Source organism: Thamnophis elegans, chromosome 6 (genome assembly GCF_009769535.1).
Source record: "Thamnophis elegans isolate rThaEle1 chromosome 6, rThaEle1.pri, whole genome shotgun sequence".
In the NCBI taxonomy this organism is placed as follows: Eukaryota; Metazoa; Chordata; class Lepidosauria; order Squamata; family Colubridae; genus Thamnophis; species Thamnophis elegans.
Window position 1 is genome coordinate 64,467,027 of NC_045546.1, and position 15,616 is coordinate 64,482,642.

General features: G+C 34.6%; 1 protein-coding gene across 1 annotated transcript in view; it reads left to right on the forward strand.

Moving 5' to 3' along the window:
- The window catches only part of DMD (dystrophin), a 1,161,901-nt gene that overhangs the window by 219,619 nt on the left and 926,666 nt on the right, over positions 1-15,616 (forward strand). The window contains 3 exon segments of the mRNA XM_032219839.1: positions 2,206-2,224; positions 2,227-2,384; positions 7,443-7,618. Of these exon segments, the coding sequence (XP_032075730.1) occupies positions 2,206-2,224; positions 2,227-2,384; positions 7,443-7,618 (353 nt within the window).

Genomic DNA, 15,616 nt, shown 5'->3' on the forward strand with positions numbered 1-15,616 from the left:
CTCTGCCATCATGGAGCTAAGAGAATAAAAAGACTGGTGCTTTCACCATTTCTGATTAGTTACAGATCTAATTCATACTTGCAGAGAAATAACAAACAAAGCCATGAATAGGTATGATTTTGTGTTTTTAAAAATCAAATTTAGATTTGGGTTATTTCCCTACATTGAATGTTGCCTACTTCTCTGAAAATAACAGTGGCTATACAATATAATATACCCTGAAATAAAACCAGCTCAATCCTTTAAAACCAAAAACTAAGAGCTCTTTTATATTTTAATGTTTGAATGTCACATCCATTTCTGTATGCCCTTATATTGGCACCAAAGCAGCTGAAAGAAAAACTATCATACAGACATACTGGGAGGTGGCCATTGTTATATTAGTGATGGATATAAATTAAAGCAACCACAGCAGTGATGAATATATAAAAAAGCTTTGAAATTAATATGGTTTTAATACGATAATGTCTGTATTATTAGACATTGACATGTTTGAGGCTTTTTCTTGTGATAAAGCAGAAATATATGTTTTAAAGTTTTTGCCATCTGATTGTTCAGGTTAATTAACAGGCATGAGACAGCTGCTTTAATATTGCTACTGACTCACATACTGAGTACAAATGTAATGTTCATTAAAATATGTCACAACTGAAGACCAGAAATGGTGACCATCTGTCAGCATAACTTTAAGCATATGTTGCTTTCATTAATTTGACTTCATGCTATGACATGAGAAAAATTTGATAACATAAAATGTGCATTTATCCATATAAATTCTCAAAGTTTTACATGAGCACAAGCCCCATAAAGCTAAACATCAGCTGGCAGTTTGTCTCTGGGTTACTCAAGTGAGTTTTTAGCAAAGAAAGAGAGACCAGATGGTCTGAACTTAAAAATATATTCCCTGAAATTGTCAAAGTGTTTTGAAGGTCTGGAACCATATCGAATTTGTTTTTAATGTAGCAAAAATGTTTTGCTGGTAGCAATGTTTTATCACAAAAATAGTAAAAAAAAACAAAAAACAGAATAAGCCTAGCACAAAAATGAGGCATAGGAATGCTTATGATAGTGTAGAAATTTGAAGGGGACAGCTAAGTCCAATAGTTTGCTTTGCTTTGCTTATCTAGCATAATAAGGCAGTTATACTTGTTGCTAATTACATAAACAGTATGTCTGGAAAGTGGGGTGAAGGAATTATTTTAGAAATAGAAAGTAGCAAAGATGACAAAGATGATGATGATGATGATTTATTAAATTCACGTATAAAATGACTTTCAAGAATTCTGGGTAGCCATTTGATAAACAATCTATTCAGAAGAGCCATGGTGGCACAGTATTTAGAATGCAGTATTACAGGCTTATTCTGCTGACAGCCAACTGACAGCAGTTTGGAAGTTTGAGTCACACTGGCTCAGTGTTGGCTCAGCCTTTCATCCTTCTGAGATCAGTAAAACAGATTCAAACATATTAACAGAGTTGACCTTATATGTCATCTAGTCCAACCCCACCCCACCCACTCAAGCCAGAGACCCTACACCATTTCTGACAAATAGCAGTCCAATCTCTTCTTGAAAGTCTCAAGTGATGAAGCTCCCACAACTTCCGAGGGCAAGCTGTTCCATTGGTTGATTGTTTTCACTGTCAGAAAATTTCTCTTTATTTCAGTTGCTTTGGAAAATAGCTTGACCTCCTTCTCTTTGTGCCAGCCCCTCAAATATTGGAACACTGCTATCATGTCTCCGTTGGTCCTTCTCTTCACTAGCTAACCCAGATTTATAGGGGCAATATGCTGACTTTGTAAACTAATCAGAGAGGGCTGTAAAGCACTGTGAAGCCACATATAAAAATCTAAGTGCTAGTGCTATTACTATTGCTATTCAGGTATTTACCTATAATGTCAAAAGCAGCAAAGATATGTTATTTTATATCCAGTTACAGGCCATAACTAACATCAAACAAGTGTCAAACTAACATCATCAGGGTGTCATCACATGACATATCACATGACTTTTATCCCCTTTGCTAAATCGGGTATGGGCATGGCCAGCACATTACGCATCCGACCCGCAGACTGTGAGATTGACAGCCCTGAACTTAACTAACAAAAGCATATTGAAATTTGTTGCTTTGGAAAGAATGCCAAGTTAACCTGTACCATTACTTCTGATAGATTAATATGTTTTCTTTGCCATGTTACTTTTATAGATCTTGAAAGGAGAATTGGAATCAAGGGACAATCAATGGATAAACTGAATTCCCTCAGCCAGGATCTCCTCTCAGCAGTAAAAAGTAAAGGATTATCACAAAAACTGGAAGGGTGGCTACAAAACATTAGTCGCCGCTGGGATAGTTTGGCACAGAAGCTGGACGACAGTTCTAAGCAGGTTTGTGAAACTGTTAGCCTGATAGCCTCATTATTGAATCATTTTAACCATGATGTTTGTTCTTACATAAATTAATGCTTTATTTCCATCTTGTGCACTATTTATCCCAATCCATTTTCATATTCACACAAAGTATTTTCTGTTTTTATGTGATATTCTTAGCCCTAAATCAAATCAGGATTTAAACTTTGAATTCTTACATTTGACAATTACTTAGTAAAGAGCCAAACTTTGGTCTGCATATTCCTACCCAAATTAAAATCATAGTTTGTGCCTGTGAAAAACATTCCAAATTCAGAAATTCAAATTTCTATCAGATTTATCTTTCTTCTCCTTAGAGAAAAGATGCATAAAGATGAAAACTTACTAAGTATCCAAGTTCAAACATACTGGAAACTCTCAGTGCAGAATAGAAAATACTGAAACAGTGGCAGAACTTAAAACTATGGAAGGCAGGGAATTTAGAACAAACAGCTAGGCTTGGAAAGAGCCTTGGAATAAGGACATGTATGGCAATATCTATATACTAATAACACTCCTGATGCTATTTAAAGGTTCTTTGTCTATTTGTAAAATTCAGTTGGGATAAGTGGTGTATCACAGCATATAAAATTTGGATTAAGTTACTTCAGATTTGCTAACTTAAAAGAATTCATTCAAAATTCTGGGCTCATTGTTCCCATGGAATTGAAATTTCAAGGGTCTTCATATCAGTTGTATTTACAAAGTTGTAATCACTACAGTGTTGCCAAGGTTAGCTATGATCATGTGATCATGATTTCTGATACTTTCTGCCATAAGCAAAATCAGTGGGGAATCCAGAAGGAAGTTAGAAGTTGCTCCTGTTCCGATGCATTTTTCCTGCCCATGGTCATTCTATTTCTTTATTTAGGCAAGTAATATGACTCAACAAGTCATGGATTATTAGAAAAGTCAAATCACACATCACAGAATGTTCCCTGTGGACTATAGTTGCCTTCTATACATGTGGGTCTTGTATTATACTTTCTATTTTATTTAGTTTTGGTCTGGTTGAATGTTATATCTGTAGCTGTCAGAGGTATTGCTGCAGGACATAAATGATTACAAATAGAAGTGATGTTTTACTATTGGCTGAAAGATATAACAACTACATTTTTTCAGTTTGTATAAATGCTTTGATAGTTAGAACAAGGAGTTTTCAAAAGTCTAATTTTTTATCAAACAGCTAATTGTAACTTGGAGAACACTGCAGATAGCTACAATCTGCAAAGACAAAGTCAGGAAAGCAAAGGCTCAGAATGTACAAAGATGAAGGAGGAGCCAATGTCGCGATGAGATGGTTGTGTGGTCTCAATGCTCTGAGACCACAGCCAACACTTTTGCCACTGGGTTGTCCCAAAGAAACGGTGAAGAGGAAGAATACGTCTTCCTGTTAAACTTAGTGAAATTTAATGATAATATATATGGTTAAAGAAATAATTGATAATGATAATAATGTATACAAGGTGTAGTGTTATGATAAGTAATAATTGGATATGAATATTGAATGGTACCCATGAAAGGAAGATTATAAATCCTTTTGGATTATATACAAAGGTTAATAAAAATGATCTAAGTTAGATAAAGTTAAGTTTTTATTATTAGGGGGAAAATGTTATGATACAGGATGTAGTCAAATAAAGGAGGGATAATGATGACAACCTATATATTTATATATGTATGAGTATAATATAAGGTATCTAGATGAAAATTGCCAACAGTGATTTGGAAAGGAGGATTAGAAAAGTTTGTTATTAAATATTATGGATGTTTAGCAAGAACAGGACATAAGGATTCAGTGTTATTGAAGGATTTTAGAAATATTAAATGAAATGCCAGTATGTGGTTATGTATTAAATCTTGGTATATTTTATGATGAAGGACATTTTAATAATTATAGTAAAAAAAAAATGGAGGTATAAAGGTAACATGTATAAATGTTTGATTTAAAATACTTGAGTTAATATGAATTATGCTTGATGACTGTGGAAGAGATGCATGAAAACCTTTTGTAACTAACTGATATACTTTCTACAGTATGTAAAGAAGGAAGATTTTATGTGTTGTGGTTGTTTTGAAAATAAAAATAAATTCTATTTTAAAAAAAGAATGTACAAAGACTTGCAACAAAAGTCAAAGATAATAATAAAAGTTTCTTCGAACATATAAACAACAAGAAAAAAAATCAAGGAAACAGTAGATCCACTAAAGAGAGAAGACTGCAAAGAAGTAACAGGCAACAGAGAGAAAGCAGAGCTGCTTAATTCATTCTTTGCATCGGTTTTCATGCAAAAAGAAACTATAGCCCAATCTACCAGAAACATAACTGTAAATAGCAGTTATATATAATATAATATAATGTGTAAACATGCCTGTTCTGAGAAGTAATTGATATAGAAATCATGACTACTACCAAGATAAATTGGTACTTAAAAGCCATGGAAGATTTTCTTGTTAATAATAAGTTTATACTTGAAATACTTTAGGCTTACAATAAAACTGTCTCACTTACATTTTGAGGATTCTTCCCTGAAAGTTACAACTCAGTAATTTCACAGAGTATGATACTGCCATAAGTATGAAAATTGCCAAATATAGCCTTATGTTACCCTATATTGTTAATACTAACATTTCAATATAAAGATGAAAATGTTACTGAGTATGACTCATTCTTTGAACTAATTAAATTTTTTCTACAATTGATGCATTATGATTTTAGGCTTGCTAGGATAGAAATGATTACTAGAGCATATAAACTTCTGTATATGTTTCAACCCTGAAGCTGACCTGACAGAAGCCATTTTGAAGCTTCAGGGTTGCCACATTGGAGTTGTGGGATAGGGAGGGGAGAATAGAAATAGCTGGGGTTTTGTAGCAAAAACAAAATACTTTCTCCTGGGAACCAAAGACATTCCCACAGGTGACCGGTCACCTGTGAGGAGTGACGTTACCAGGCAACCAGATGGCACATTGATTCGACCATATGACTGATTGGGAAAGGGGAAAAACTTTTAATTAAGTGAAAACTGCAGAAACATTCAGAGTCGGTTTTCACCAGAGTGTGCCAATATATGTCAAATAAAATTATTCTTTGAGGAATCTGCCTGCCTCGGAGTCCTATTTGCTATGGGCATATTACTTGGAATCCTGACAATATGAATAGAAGGGTTTTGGTGCTAAGCAGACAGATGAATGAATAGATAGATCAGTGATGACAAACCTTTTTTTCCTTGGGTGCTGAAAGCATGTGTGTGTGTGTGTGTTCCCCACATTCCCACATCCATAATGCAATGCCCCTCCCACGCATCCCACCCCCTGCACATCCGTGCCTACATGCATGCGTGCATGCCCCCCTGCTTGCCCCGCAGATGCGTGTGAAACATACTCCCCTTTTGGCCTCCCATCTCAAAACAGTGCTGAGAGGAGGGAAAGTCTCCCTTTTCCCACTCTCAGGTCTGTTTTGCAAAGGGAGAAGCACTGAGAAGGTGAAGAAGCCTCCCTTCGCAAAACAGCACTGAGAGTGGGGAAAGGGGGGCTTGTTTCCTTTCTCAGTGCTGTGTTTAGAAGCCTCTATTTGCAAAAACAGCGCTGAGAAAGGCAAAATCCTCTCTTCTGAAAACAGTGCTGAGAAGGGGAAAAGGTCCTACTTACCATTCATAAAGCGCTCCATGGTAGTGGATCTGGCTATTTGAGAGACCGCCTTCTGCCGATTACCTCCCTTCGTCCCATCAGATCGCATAGAGTAGGCCTCCTCCGAATTCCATCCGCCAGTCAGTGCCGACTGGCGACTACTCGGAGGAGAGCCTTCTCAGTTGCAGCTCCGACGCTATGGAACAATCTCCCCGTGGAGATCCGCACCCTCACCACCGTCCAGGCCTTCCGTGCAGCCCTCAAGATCTGGCTATCCCGTCAGGCCTGGGGATAAGACTTTACTCTCGCCCCTCCCAAATGTTGAATGAATGTTGGGTTTTTACTGCTAATTATTTTCAATCACATTTTCTTTTTGTGTTTTGTCCTGCACTCCCCCCCCCCCTTATTATTGTAAGCTGCCCTGAGTCCCCTCAGGGAAAAGGGCGGCCTATAAATGCTTAATAAAATGAAAAATGAAAATGGGGGGCTTTTTTCCTCTCTCAGCTCTGTTTTGAGAAACTTCCCTTCGCAAAACAGCACTGAGAGGAGGAATCTCTGGAGATCTGGAAGGGCATGGGCTGCAGAAAGTGAGAAGAAAGGTATGCACATGCAAATCCTGCCTGCAGGGTAAATCCAAAAATCAGCTGGCCGGCGGGAGGTGTGCATGCTGGGCAACAGCTCACATGCCCACAGAGAGGGCTCCGCTTGCCACCTGTGGCACGCGTGCCATTGGTTCACCATCACAGAGATAGATGATTGATGGAACCTGCTCTGAGAATTATGAAAGCTGTAGAAAAAATCCTTTCATGTCCTGCCTTATTGAGGGAAAATACCTGCCTTTTGTTGTTTTTGCTGTTTTTTTTACTAGAAGACAAAGAAATAATTGTTCTAAGATGGAGGAAATAATTTTAAAATGGCATCAGGAATACATCTTTTTCCATTTAGTTCTCTAAATAATAACTTCAGTAATAAACATGTAAACAGAAAATAAAATGAAATGCTTGTGAAGATTTAATACATTTAAAAAAAACTCAGGTTTTTTTTAATTGCCTTCATGAGAGGTGAAGTAGCTATATTAAAAGGGGGCAGGAATATCCAAATATGTATATTGTGTAATTTACCTTATACAATTAAACCTTTTTTGCTTTTGCTTTACTTGGTACAAAATGTGCTACAAATACATTCTGTTTGAGTTTGCTTCTCATTTTAATATTGATTTTTTTCATGTCTTATTCACCTTGCATGAGTCAGATAAAACAATTTGGTTGCAGTACAATACAGTGTTGTTTTGTTCTGAAGGTCATGATCAAGAAAGAACAATTTATCTTCATTTTCTGTTACCACTCTAAACATCTTAATTAAAGCCTTTCAGTTAATGTGTGATCTCTGCTTCAATACTTCTCACAGATTTCACAAGCTGTTGCTGCCACGCAAACATCACTAACACAAACTACAGTAATGGAAACTGTGACTATGGTAACCACCAGAGAGCAGATCCTCGTTAAACATGGTAAAGAGGAGCTCCCACAAGTGCCACCTCCCAAGAAGAGGCAAATTGTTGTGGATTCAGAAATTAGGAAAAGGTAAGAACTGAATAAATGAATACACATTTGTCAAAAAAAAATTGAAACCATCAATACTTAATACCTATGTTTATTTTTTTTATTAGGTAGATTTGTTTTGTTCTATGGGTACTTTTATAGTAGGGATGGGCAGCTTTTGTAATTAATAAATGGAAGTTTTGTTTTCTGCATACAGAAACTTTATCTGAAAGGTTTTGAAGCAAATATAAATTTTGTATCAGATTGTTATTTACTATACTATATATACTTTTACTTTTTTATTATTTAGATAACTACTGCAGGCATCAAAAACTGCAGAATCAATAAATTGCCACAGAATTCCCCCTTAACAAAACAAAAACAAAAATGATTGCAGAGATAAAGAGTACATTTTCAAAAAGAACAACATACATTATTTATATATTATATATTTATCCTTTTTTTCAGAGTTCTAATTGCATTTCATTTTGTTCCAACAATCCTGTGGTGAAGGTTGAGTTCAGAGAGAGCCATATATCTCTCAGTGAGCACTTTGAAAACATCTGAATACTAACAAGTCTGAAAAATAACTTCATACCCACCTCCCACAAATTGACTTGTTGCACAGGCATTAAGCCAACCTCAGCTCAGAAAGTTAAGTAAAGTTGGATCTGCTGACATGAAAAACCATCACAAAATCTTAGGGCTGTAGGCTAGACTAGGAAATTGGGGGGGGAAATTGCAGAGGGGAACATGCTAATTATTTTTTATTTCCAAGCTTTAATATTTTGCTGTTCTTTCAGAAAAATATATCCTTCTATATTATCACTAACATATATTCCAGTAATAATAATTTTTATGTGTGATTTTTGCCATATGTTGTAAAAATGTAATAATATTTTAAAGCATGAAATCATGAAACAAAAATTAACATGAGTGAGACTTCCAGGGTGATATCACATTGGTACAGCTACAGGAGAATGAGACTCCATTCTCCCTATCTGAATTTTCATGTCTGGAGGCTGGCAATGGCAAGCTGGGCCTTGGAAAGGACAGTGATAGAGAGAGGAAAATCCAAGGGCGACGGGGAGAAGAGCAATCAAAGGGTAGAATCCCTGAAATCTGGCATGGAAGAAACCAGCTGTCATAGCTTGGTCCAGAGACGTGACAGCCTGATAATGGTGGAGGAAGCAAACAGTGAGAAATGGCAAGAAGTATTGGCAGACAGTGCTAAAACAAGATATTTCTCTAAGTTGGTAGAATTTATGATAGAGCAATTAAGTGTGTCTCCAAAGCGGGAAGAGCACCGCCTTACCAGTGGGAGCAGAAGGAAGAAGATGAAACCACCACAGAATCAGTGGAGAGTGAAAGTGATTGTAGTTGCTGAGTTGAGAATTTCTACTGATTTCTGAGACTGGATCTGCAGTAATATAGATTGAATGTTTTGTGTGGGTGGTGAACAGATTGGAAAAGAAGGAAAGAACAGTCTCTTTTTGCAATAGAAGAGACAGAGGTGGAAGAAAACAAAGAGAAAGGACAGTGAATGCAATTTGAGGGCAGCTGTAATTTTGAACATGGAGAACAGGGAACAGGTTGATGAAGGACTTTGGATTGGACTCATTTACAACCAGCTTTGTACACTCACATATCTTTACATTATTTATGTTATTTAAATATTGTTATATGTAGCATGGTGATCTAAGAATTTAATACTTTATAAGCTATAAATTTTATATTCTGCATACATTTAATATAGATTCAAACATATTTAAAACAAGATTTTATTACTGCATATTAGAAAATCTATTTAGCTTTAAAACAGGAATTGTTGATTAATAGTAACCTCTAATTAATTAATTGATTGTGCATACCAATTTATGTATTTATGAATTTATATAGATCTACTATATAGTAATAGATTATATATATATATATATATATATATATATATATATATATATATATATACATACATACATACATACATACATACATACATACATACATACATATATATATATATATATATATATATATATATATATATTTATTAGTGTCACAACCCCTGGTAAGCCCCAATTACAAATAAACACACACACACACAAACACACACACACACACACACACACACACATATATAATATCTTTTTTCTCTCTCTCTCCCTTTAATACAATTAAGTTAAGTTAGAACAATTTATAATAACTACAAATATAATTTATAACTGTGATTTACATATATAGCTGTCTATATAACTTTCTATAGATAATTTATATTAATGGTTGGATTTAATCAGTAACTTATATTATATTACTATTGTTAATTATCAGATTAAAAAAAGAGGGATAGGAGATGGGACAGTGATTAGAGAAAGACCTAGAGTGAAAGATTGAAACTTATGGTACTGTGGAATAATTTTTTTCCAAAGCTAAAGATGTCAAACACATCCACAGTTATCAAAACTGTAAAGAAAACACTGCCAATGATAGCCTTTCCAGCAGGACAGAAGTTAACAACAGACATGCCAAGCAGTGAAAAACCAGGATCTGCACCGACCCTACAAAGCCCACAAGCCTCATTAAACATGATCCAGGAATTTATGATAAAAACACAAGAATTAATAACCAACAACCATGAGGAAATGAAAGGTGATCTAGGGGAGGTGAAAGAAGATATAAAGAAGTTGGATGACAGAATGGGGAAGATACAGGAAACAATAGCCAAAAATAAGCAGAAAATAAACCTGGTAGAAGCAAAGACAGAACAACTGAAAAGAAATTGGAAGCAATGGAAGACAGACAGCAGTCAACAGAGAACTGGAGGTGGCATTAGTCCATTTAGAATTGGAAAGTTCCTCTTTCTATTTAAGATTTCAAAACAGCAGAGACAAAACATGAGGACCTACCAAAACTCATGATGGAACTATTGGCTGACTCACTGGAAATGGATAATGTTGCATACCAATTATGCATGAAGACACAGGTTACCCAGTGAAATACATATACGATTTGCAAAAAAAGCTGTCAGAGATGAAATCTACAAAAGAACAAGGGATGAACAGCTGACCCATAAAGGAAAAGAACTCATAACCCTCAAACAGATACCAAAGAGAATCAGAGAGCAAAGAATGACCAATTTCTCTGATAAAATATAAAATAATGTTCCATTGGTTGATATATGAAGGCATGCTAATATCCTGGCAAGACAAGAAAATAAGAATTGGCATCATAGATAAAGTCCAGGAATTCTATGAACATTACATAGAGGAAAAATTGGACAGCAGAGAGGAGTTGGAAACCAAAAGCCAAGAGGAGCAACAGATGGAGGAAAAAGGATTAGACCAAGAAGTGAGAGAGAAGATTGATACAGAAATTCAGGAAAGAGAAGGAGTGAGGACAAGAAACCAAAGGGAAACAAAACCAAGGAGACGAACAAGGGCGGCAAACAAGTAATGGAATGGAGGAAGAAGTGAAATTAATATCGGTAAATATAAATGGATTGAATTCACCTATAAAAAGAAGACAAATAATGTCTAAACTCCAAAAACAAAACATGAACATCACATGTCTACAGGAGGTGTTTATTAAAAAAAGAAAGGGTAGTATCCTCAAATCTCCGAAGTTAGGGAAATTACATCTGGCCTTGGCCAAAACAAAGAAAAGGGGAATTGCAGTATACATAAAGGAATAGCTAAAACCTAAACAAATATATGTGGACAAAGAAGGAAGAATACTATTAATTGAAATATCAATAAAACAAAAAAGAGTACTAATTACAGTTATATATGCACCAAACATGAACCAGAAAGAATATTACAGTAAATTACATAAATGGATTGCAGAATTGGAACTGGACAATGTATGTTTACTAGGGGACTTTAATGTGGTGGTAAACCCAAAGACTATAAAACAGATTTTAAAAAATTATGAAAGGAGAGCACTATCAAATACATTTTTTGAAATGGCCTGAGAATTAAATCTGAAAGATGTTTGGAGAGAAATCAATACACAGAAGAGTCAATACACATTATTTTCAGACCCCCATAATTCATGGTCCAGGATCGACATGGTGTGGATGGACCTGGAAATGGAGAAGGGTGTAGAGGAAGTAGAAACAACACCAAACATGTGGGTGGACCATAAGCCATTAACAGTCAAATGGAAAGGAGAGGCAAAAAGGAAAAAGAGATGGACCATGGATCAAAGGGTTATGAAAGAAAATAACTATGTTCAATGCATGGAAAAAGAATTAGCATTTTTCCTAGAGGAAAACTGGGATGAAAAGACAACCATTCAAAACTTATGGGATACAACCAAAGCCTATGTGTGGGGCACTACAATAGCATACACAATGCAAAGAAACAAAGATAAAAAAGAAACAATATACAGACTCCAGGAGAAACTGGGGAAATTAGAATATAAAATGCAAAAAGACCCTCAAATCCCGGAAGTTAAAGAAGAAAAAGAAATAATTAAACATAGATTACATTTAATTACACAAGAAGTAGTGGGCCAGAAAATTAGATCAAGTAGACAAAATTATTTCGAAAATGCCAGCAAACCGGGGACCTGGCTGGCCTATAAACTAAAAGAAAAAGAAAAAAGAAATTAATACAGCAATTAGAGGATGAAGAAGGGGTGATACACCACCAGAAGGAAAGGAAAAAAGTATAGCAGTAAGATACTTTCAAGCTCTATACAGCCGAGAGAAAATAGGATATTAAAAGATACTTCAGAAGAGGAACCTTCTAACCTTACAAGAAGCAACAAAGGAAACACTAAATGAGAGAATAATGAGGCTAGAATTTAAAAAGGCAATCCAAAAATGAAAAAAATAAAACCCTGGGTCTGGACAGAATTCCAGCAGAATTTTATAAAGAACTATAAAAATCATTAGAGAACATATTATTTGAAATGTACAATGAAGTACTAGAACGAGCTAAGATACCAAAATCTTGGATGGAGGCCCTAATAACATTAATCCCCAAGGACAACACTGAGAAACAAAAGATTCAAAATTATAGGCCAATCTTGCTGCTAAAATGCTGATTATAAAATATTTATGACAATAATGGCAGAAAGAATGAAAAAATATACTAAACGAAATCATACATCCAGAACAAAATGGATTTCTACCCAATGGACCCCCCCCAAAAAAACAATATATGGACGATAATGAACATATTAGAATACTATGAGATACATTCAGAAAAAAAGCAGCATTGATATTTATTGATGCACAAAAAGTGTTTGATAACCTGAATTGGAATTTTCTTATAAATCAATTAGCAGTAATGGATTTCAGAGAGAAATTTATTGGGATGATCAGAGCAATATAGTCTAGTCAGATGGCAAAAATTACACTAAACGGAGAAGCAACAGAAGGTTTCAGCATAATCAAAGCGGTAAGACAGGGATTCCCTCTATCCCCCCTGTTATTTATCCTCTCAATAGAGATGTTGATATTGCAAATTAGACAGAACCAGGAGATAAAGCAATTGAAAATTAGAACATAAAAATACAAAGTGCAGGCCTTTGCAGAAGATCTAGCATTCATCATAGAGGAACCCCTAGAAACTTGACCAATACTATTACAAGACATAAACAATTCGGTAAAGTGTCAGGGCTTAAAATAAATAAAGAGAAAACCAAAATATTAACTAAGAATCTAACCAAAAGACAAAACGAAGAACTGGAGGAGAAATTGGGAATTTTGAGAGTCAAGAAAATTAAATACTTGGGAATATGGTTTTCAGTAAAATGTATTATGATAAAAGAAGACAAATACAATAAATTGCTAAGACAAATACAAAAAGATCTGGACAATTGGACTAAACTACAGATATCACTAATTGGGAGAATCTCAACAATTAAAATGAATGTATTACCCAAACTACTTTATCTTTTCCAAACAATAGAGAATTTTTTTTTGAACTAATAAAATGGTATCCAAATTTATCTGGTCAGGGAAAAAACTGCATATTAAATACAAACTTCTACAAGATAGTAGAATCAAAGGTGGTTTTGGGGCCCCCAGATTGGGAACTTTATTATCAGGCAGCAGTCCTGACATGGCTCAACTAAAAAATAAAAGGATTCTAAAGCTAGAAGGACATGATCTCCAATTAGACTGGCATGGCTTCCTCTGGGAGGGAAAGAATAAATCTCATTCCTACTTCCAGAGACACATAGTAAGAGATGCCCTTTTTAAGGTCTGGGGAAAAATAAAAAAGAACCATTTCATGAAAATCCTAATCTGGTTATCAATGATGAAGACAATGACATGCCCAAATACCATAGATCTCAGTAAAATGGTAAGCTATGCAGAACTCTTAGATGAAAAGGGAGAACTAAAACCAGTACAAGATCTGAAAACACAAGGAATAAATGTGGAATGGTAGCCTTATTTAAAAATTAAAACAAGATTTAAAAAAGATCGGGAACAATACGGGAATACATGAGAGACAAATGAATTAGATAAAATATTATTAAAAATCGGAGGAAAAATAATTACCAAATTGTATAATTTTCTTTTAAGATATAAAATTGAGGAAGAGACAGTAAAGGAAACAATGATTAGCTGGGCAAGAAACTTTGACCATAATATAGAGTTAGAAAAATGGGACAAACTATGGGAAAGAAATTATAAATTTACGACAGCAATAGCCTACAAAAAAAACCCTCTATAAAATGTTTTATAGATGGCATTTTGCCCCAGTGAGATTGGTCAAAATATATCCAAATTTATCCCCCAAATGTTGGAGATGTAGCCATAAGTCTAGAACATTCTACCATATGTGGTGGACGTGCTCCATCACAAGGAAATATTGTTGTAAAATTCAGAAATGTCTGGAGGAAATTACGGAGCAAAAGTTAGAATTGATACTGAAATCATTCTTATTAGGAATATTAGACCTGAAAATGGACAAAAAACTTCAGTACATAATACTACACATACTCACTGCAGCTAGGATCACTTTGCACAAAACTGGAAACAAATTAATATACCTACAGATGAAACAATAATTAGAAAGGTATTTGAATGTGCAGAGATGGATAAAATGACCATGGAACTAAAAGAAAGAGAAGAATTGGATTTCTATAAAATATGGAATAGAATTTATAAGTGGCTAGAAAACAGAAGCCAAAACAGGAAATAGAAGTCTTTGTTTGTGTTTTTTTTTTCTAAACTAGTATTGAATAAAAATTAACCAAAGTTACTAATTACTATCAAACTTAAAATATTGACCACAATGTAAATGTAATGCTAATATGAACAATTAATATTATTACAAGTATTAGTACAACTGTTATTACACTATTACAGAAGTTAAAATCGATAAGAAGGCAATGTAGAATGGTAAATTACAATACAGAAGGCTGTATAACTATTTTATATTGTTATGTTTGCCTTATTTTTTCTTGCCCCCCCCCGTTTTTAAAGGTAAAAATGTTTAATAAAAACTATTTTAAAAAATTAATAGGAGTGCAAGATGCTTTATCCTGATGTTACTCTTAATTTACTGTAGAATATTTATTAAAACATTCTTTGTCATTTTTTTAAAAAGTGCCATAAAATAAACAGGCCATTATTCATTTTTCATTCTGTCATAATTAACATCATAAAATGAAACCATAATGCACAGAAATAATCTAGGGGGGAATTAGAAGTAAAAAAGGATTTGCTTAACATGTACCAATACAAGTACATGTATTGGTAATGTATCAATACAAATATAAATATATGATAGAATTGAAAGCGTTCTTGAAGGTTTTCTAGTCCAGAGAAAGAAAATATACAAACGTTTATCCAATTTTTGTTCAAAACTGCCAGTGATAGAATTTCCAGGATACAGATTCTTCCACTGCTTCAAACCTCATATTTTTTCTAGGTGTCCAGTAGGTTGTAAAGAGATTGAGCACTGGAATAATTGGTTCTCTTAGCTGCACAAGCCAGCACTTTTGCCATGGATAAGAAAAGAATCTCAAAAATTGTAAAACATATGCTCAGTGAGTCCCTTATACTGAATATACTGTATATTA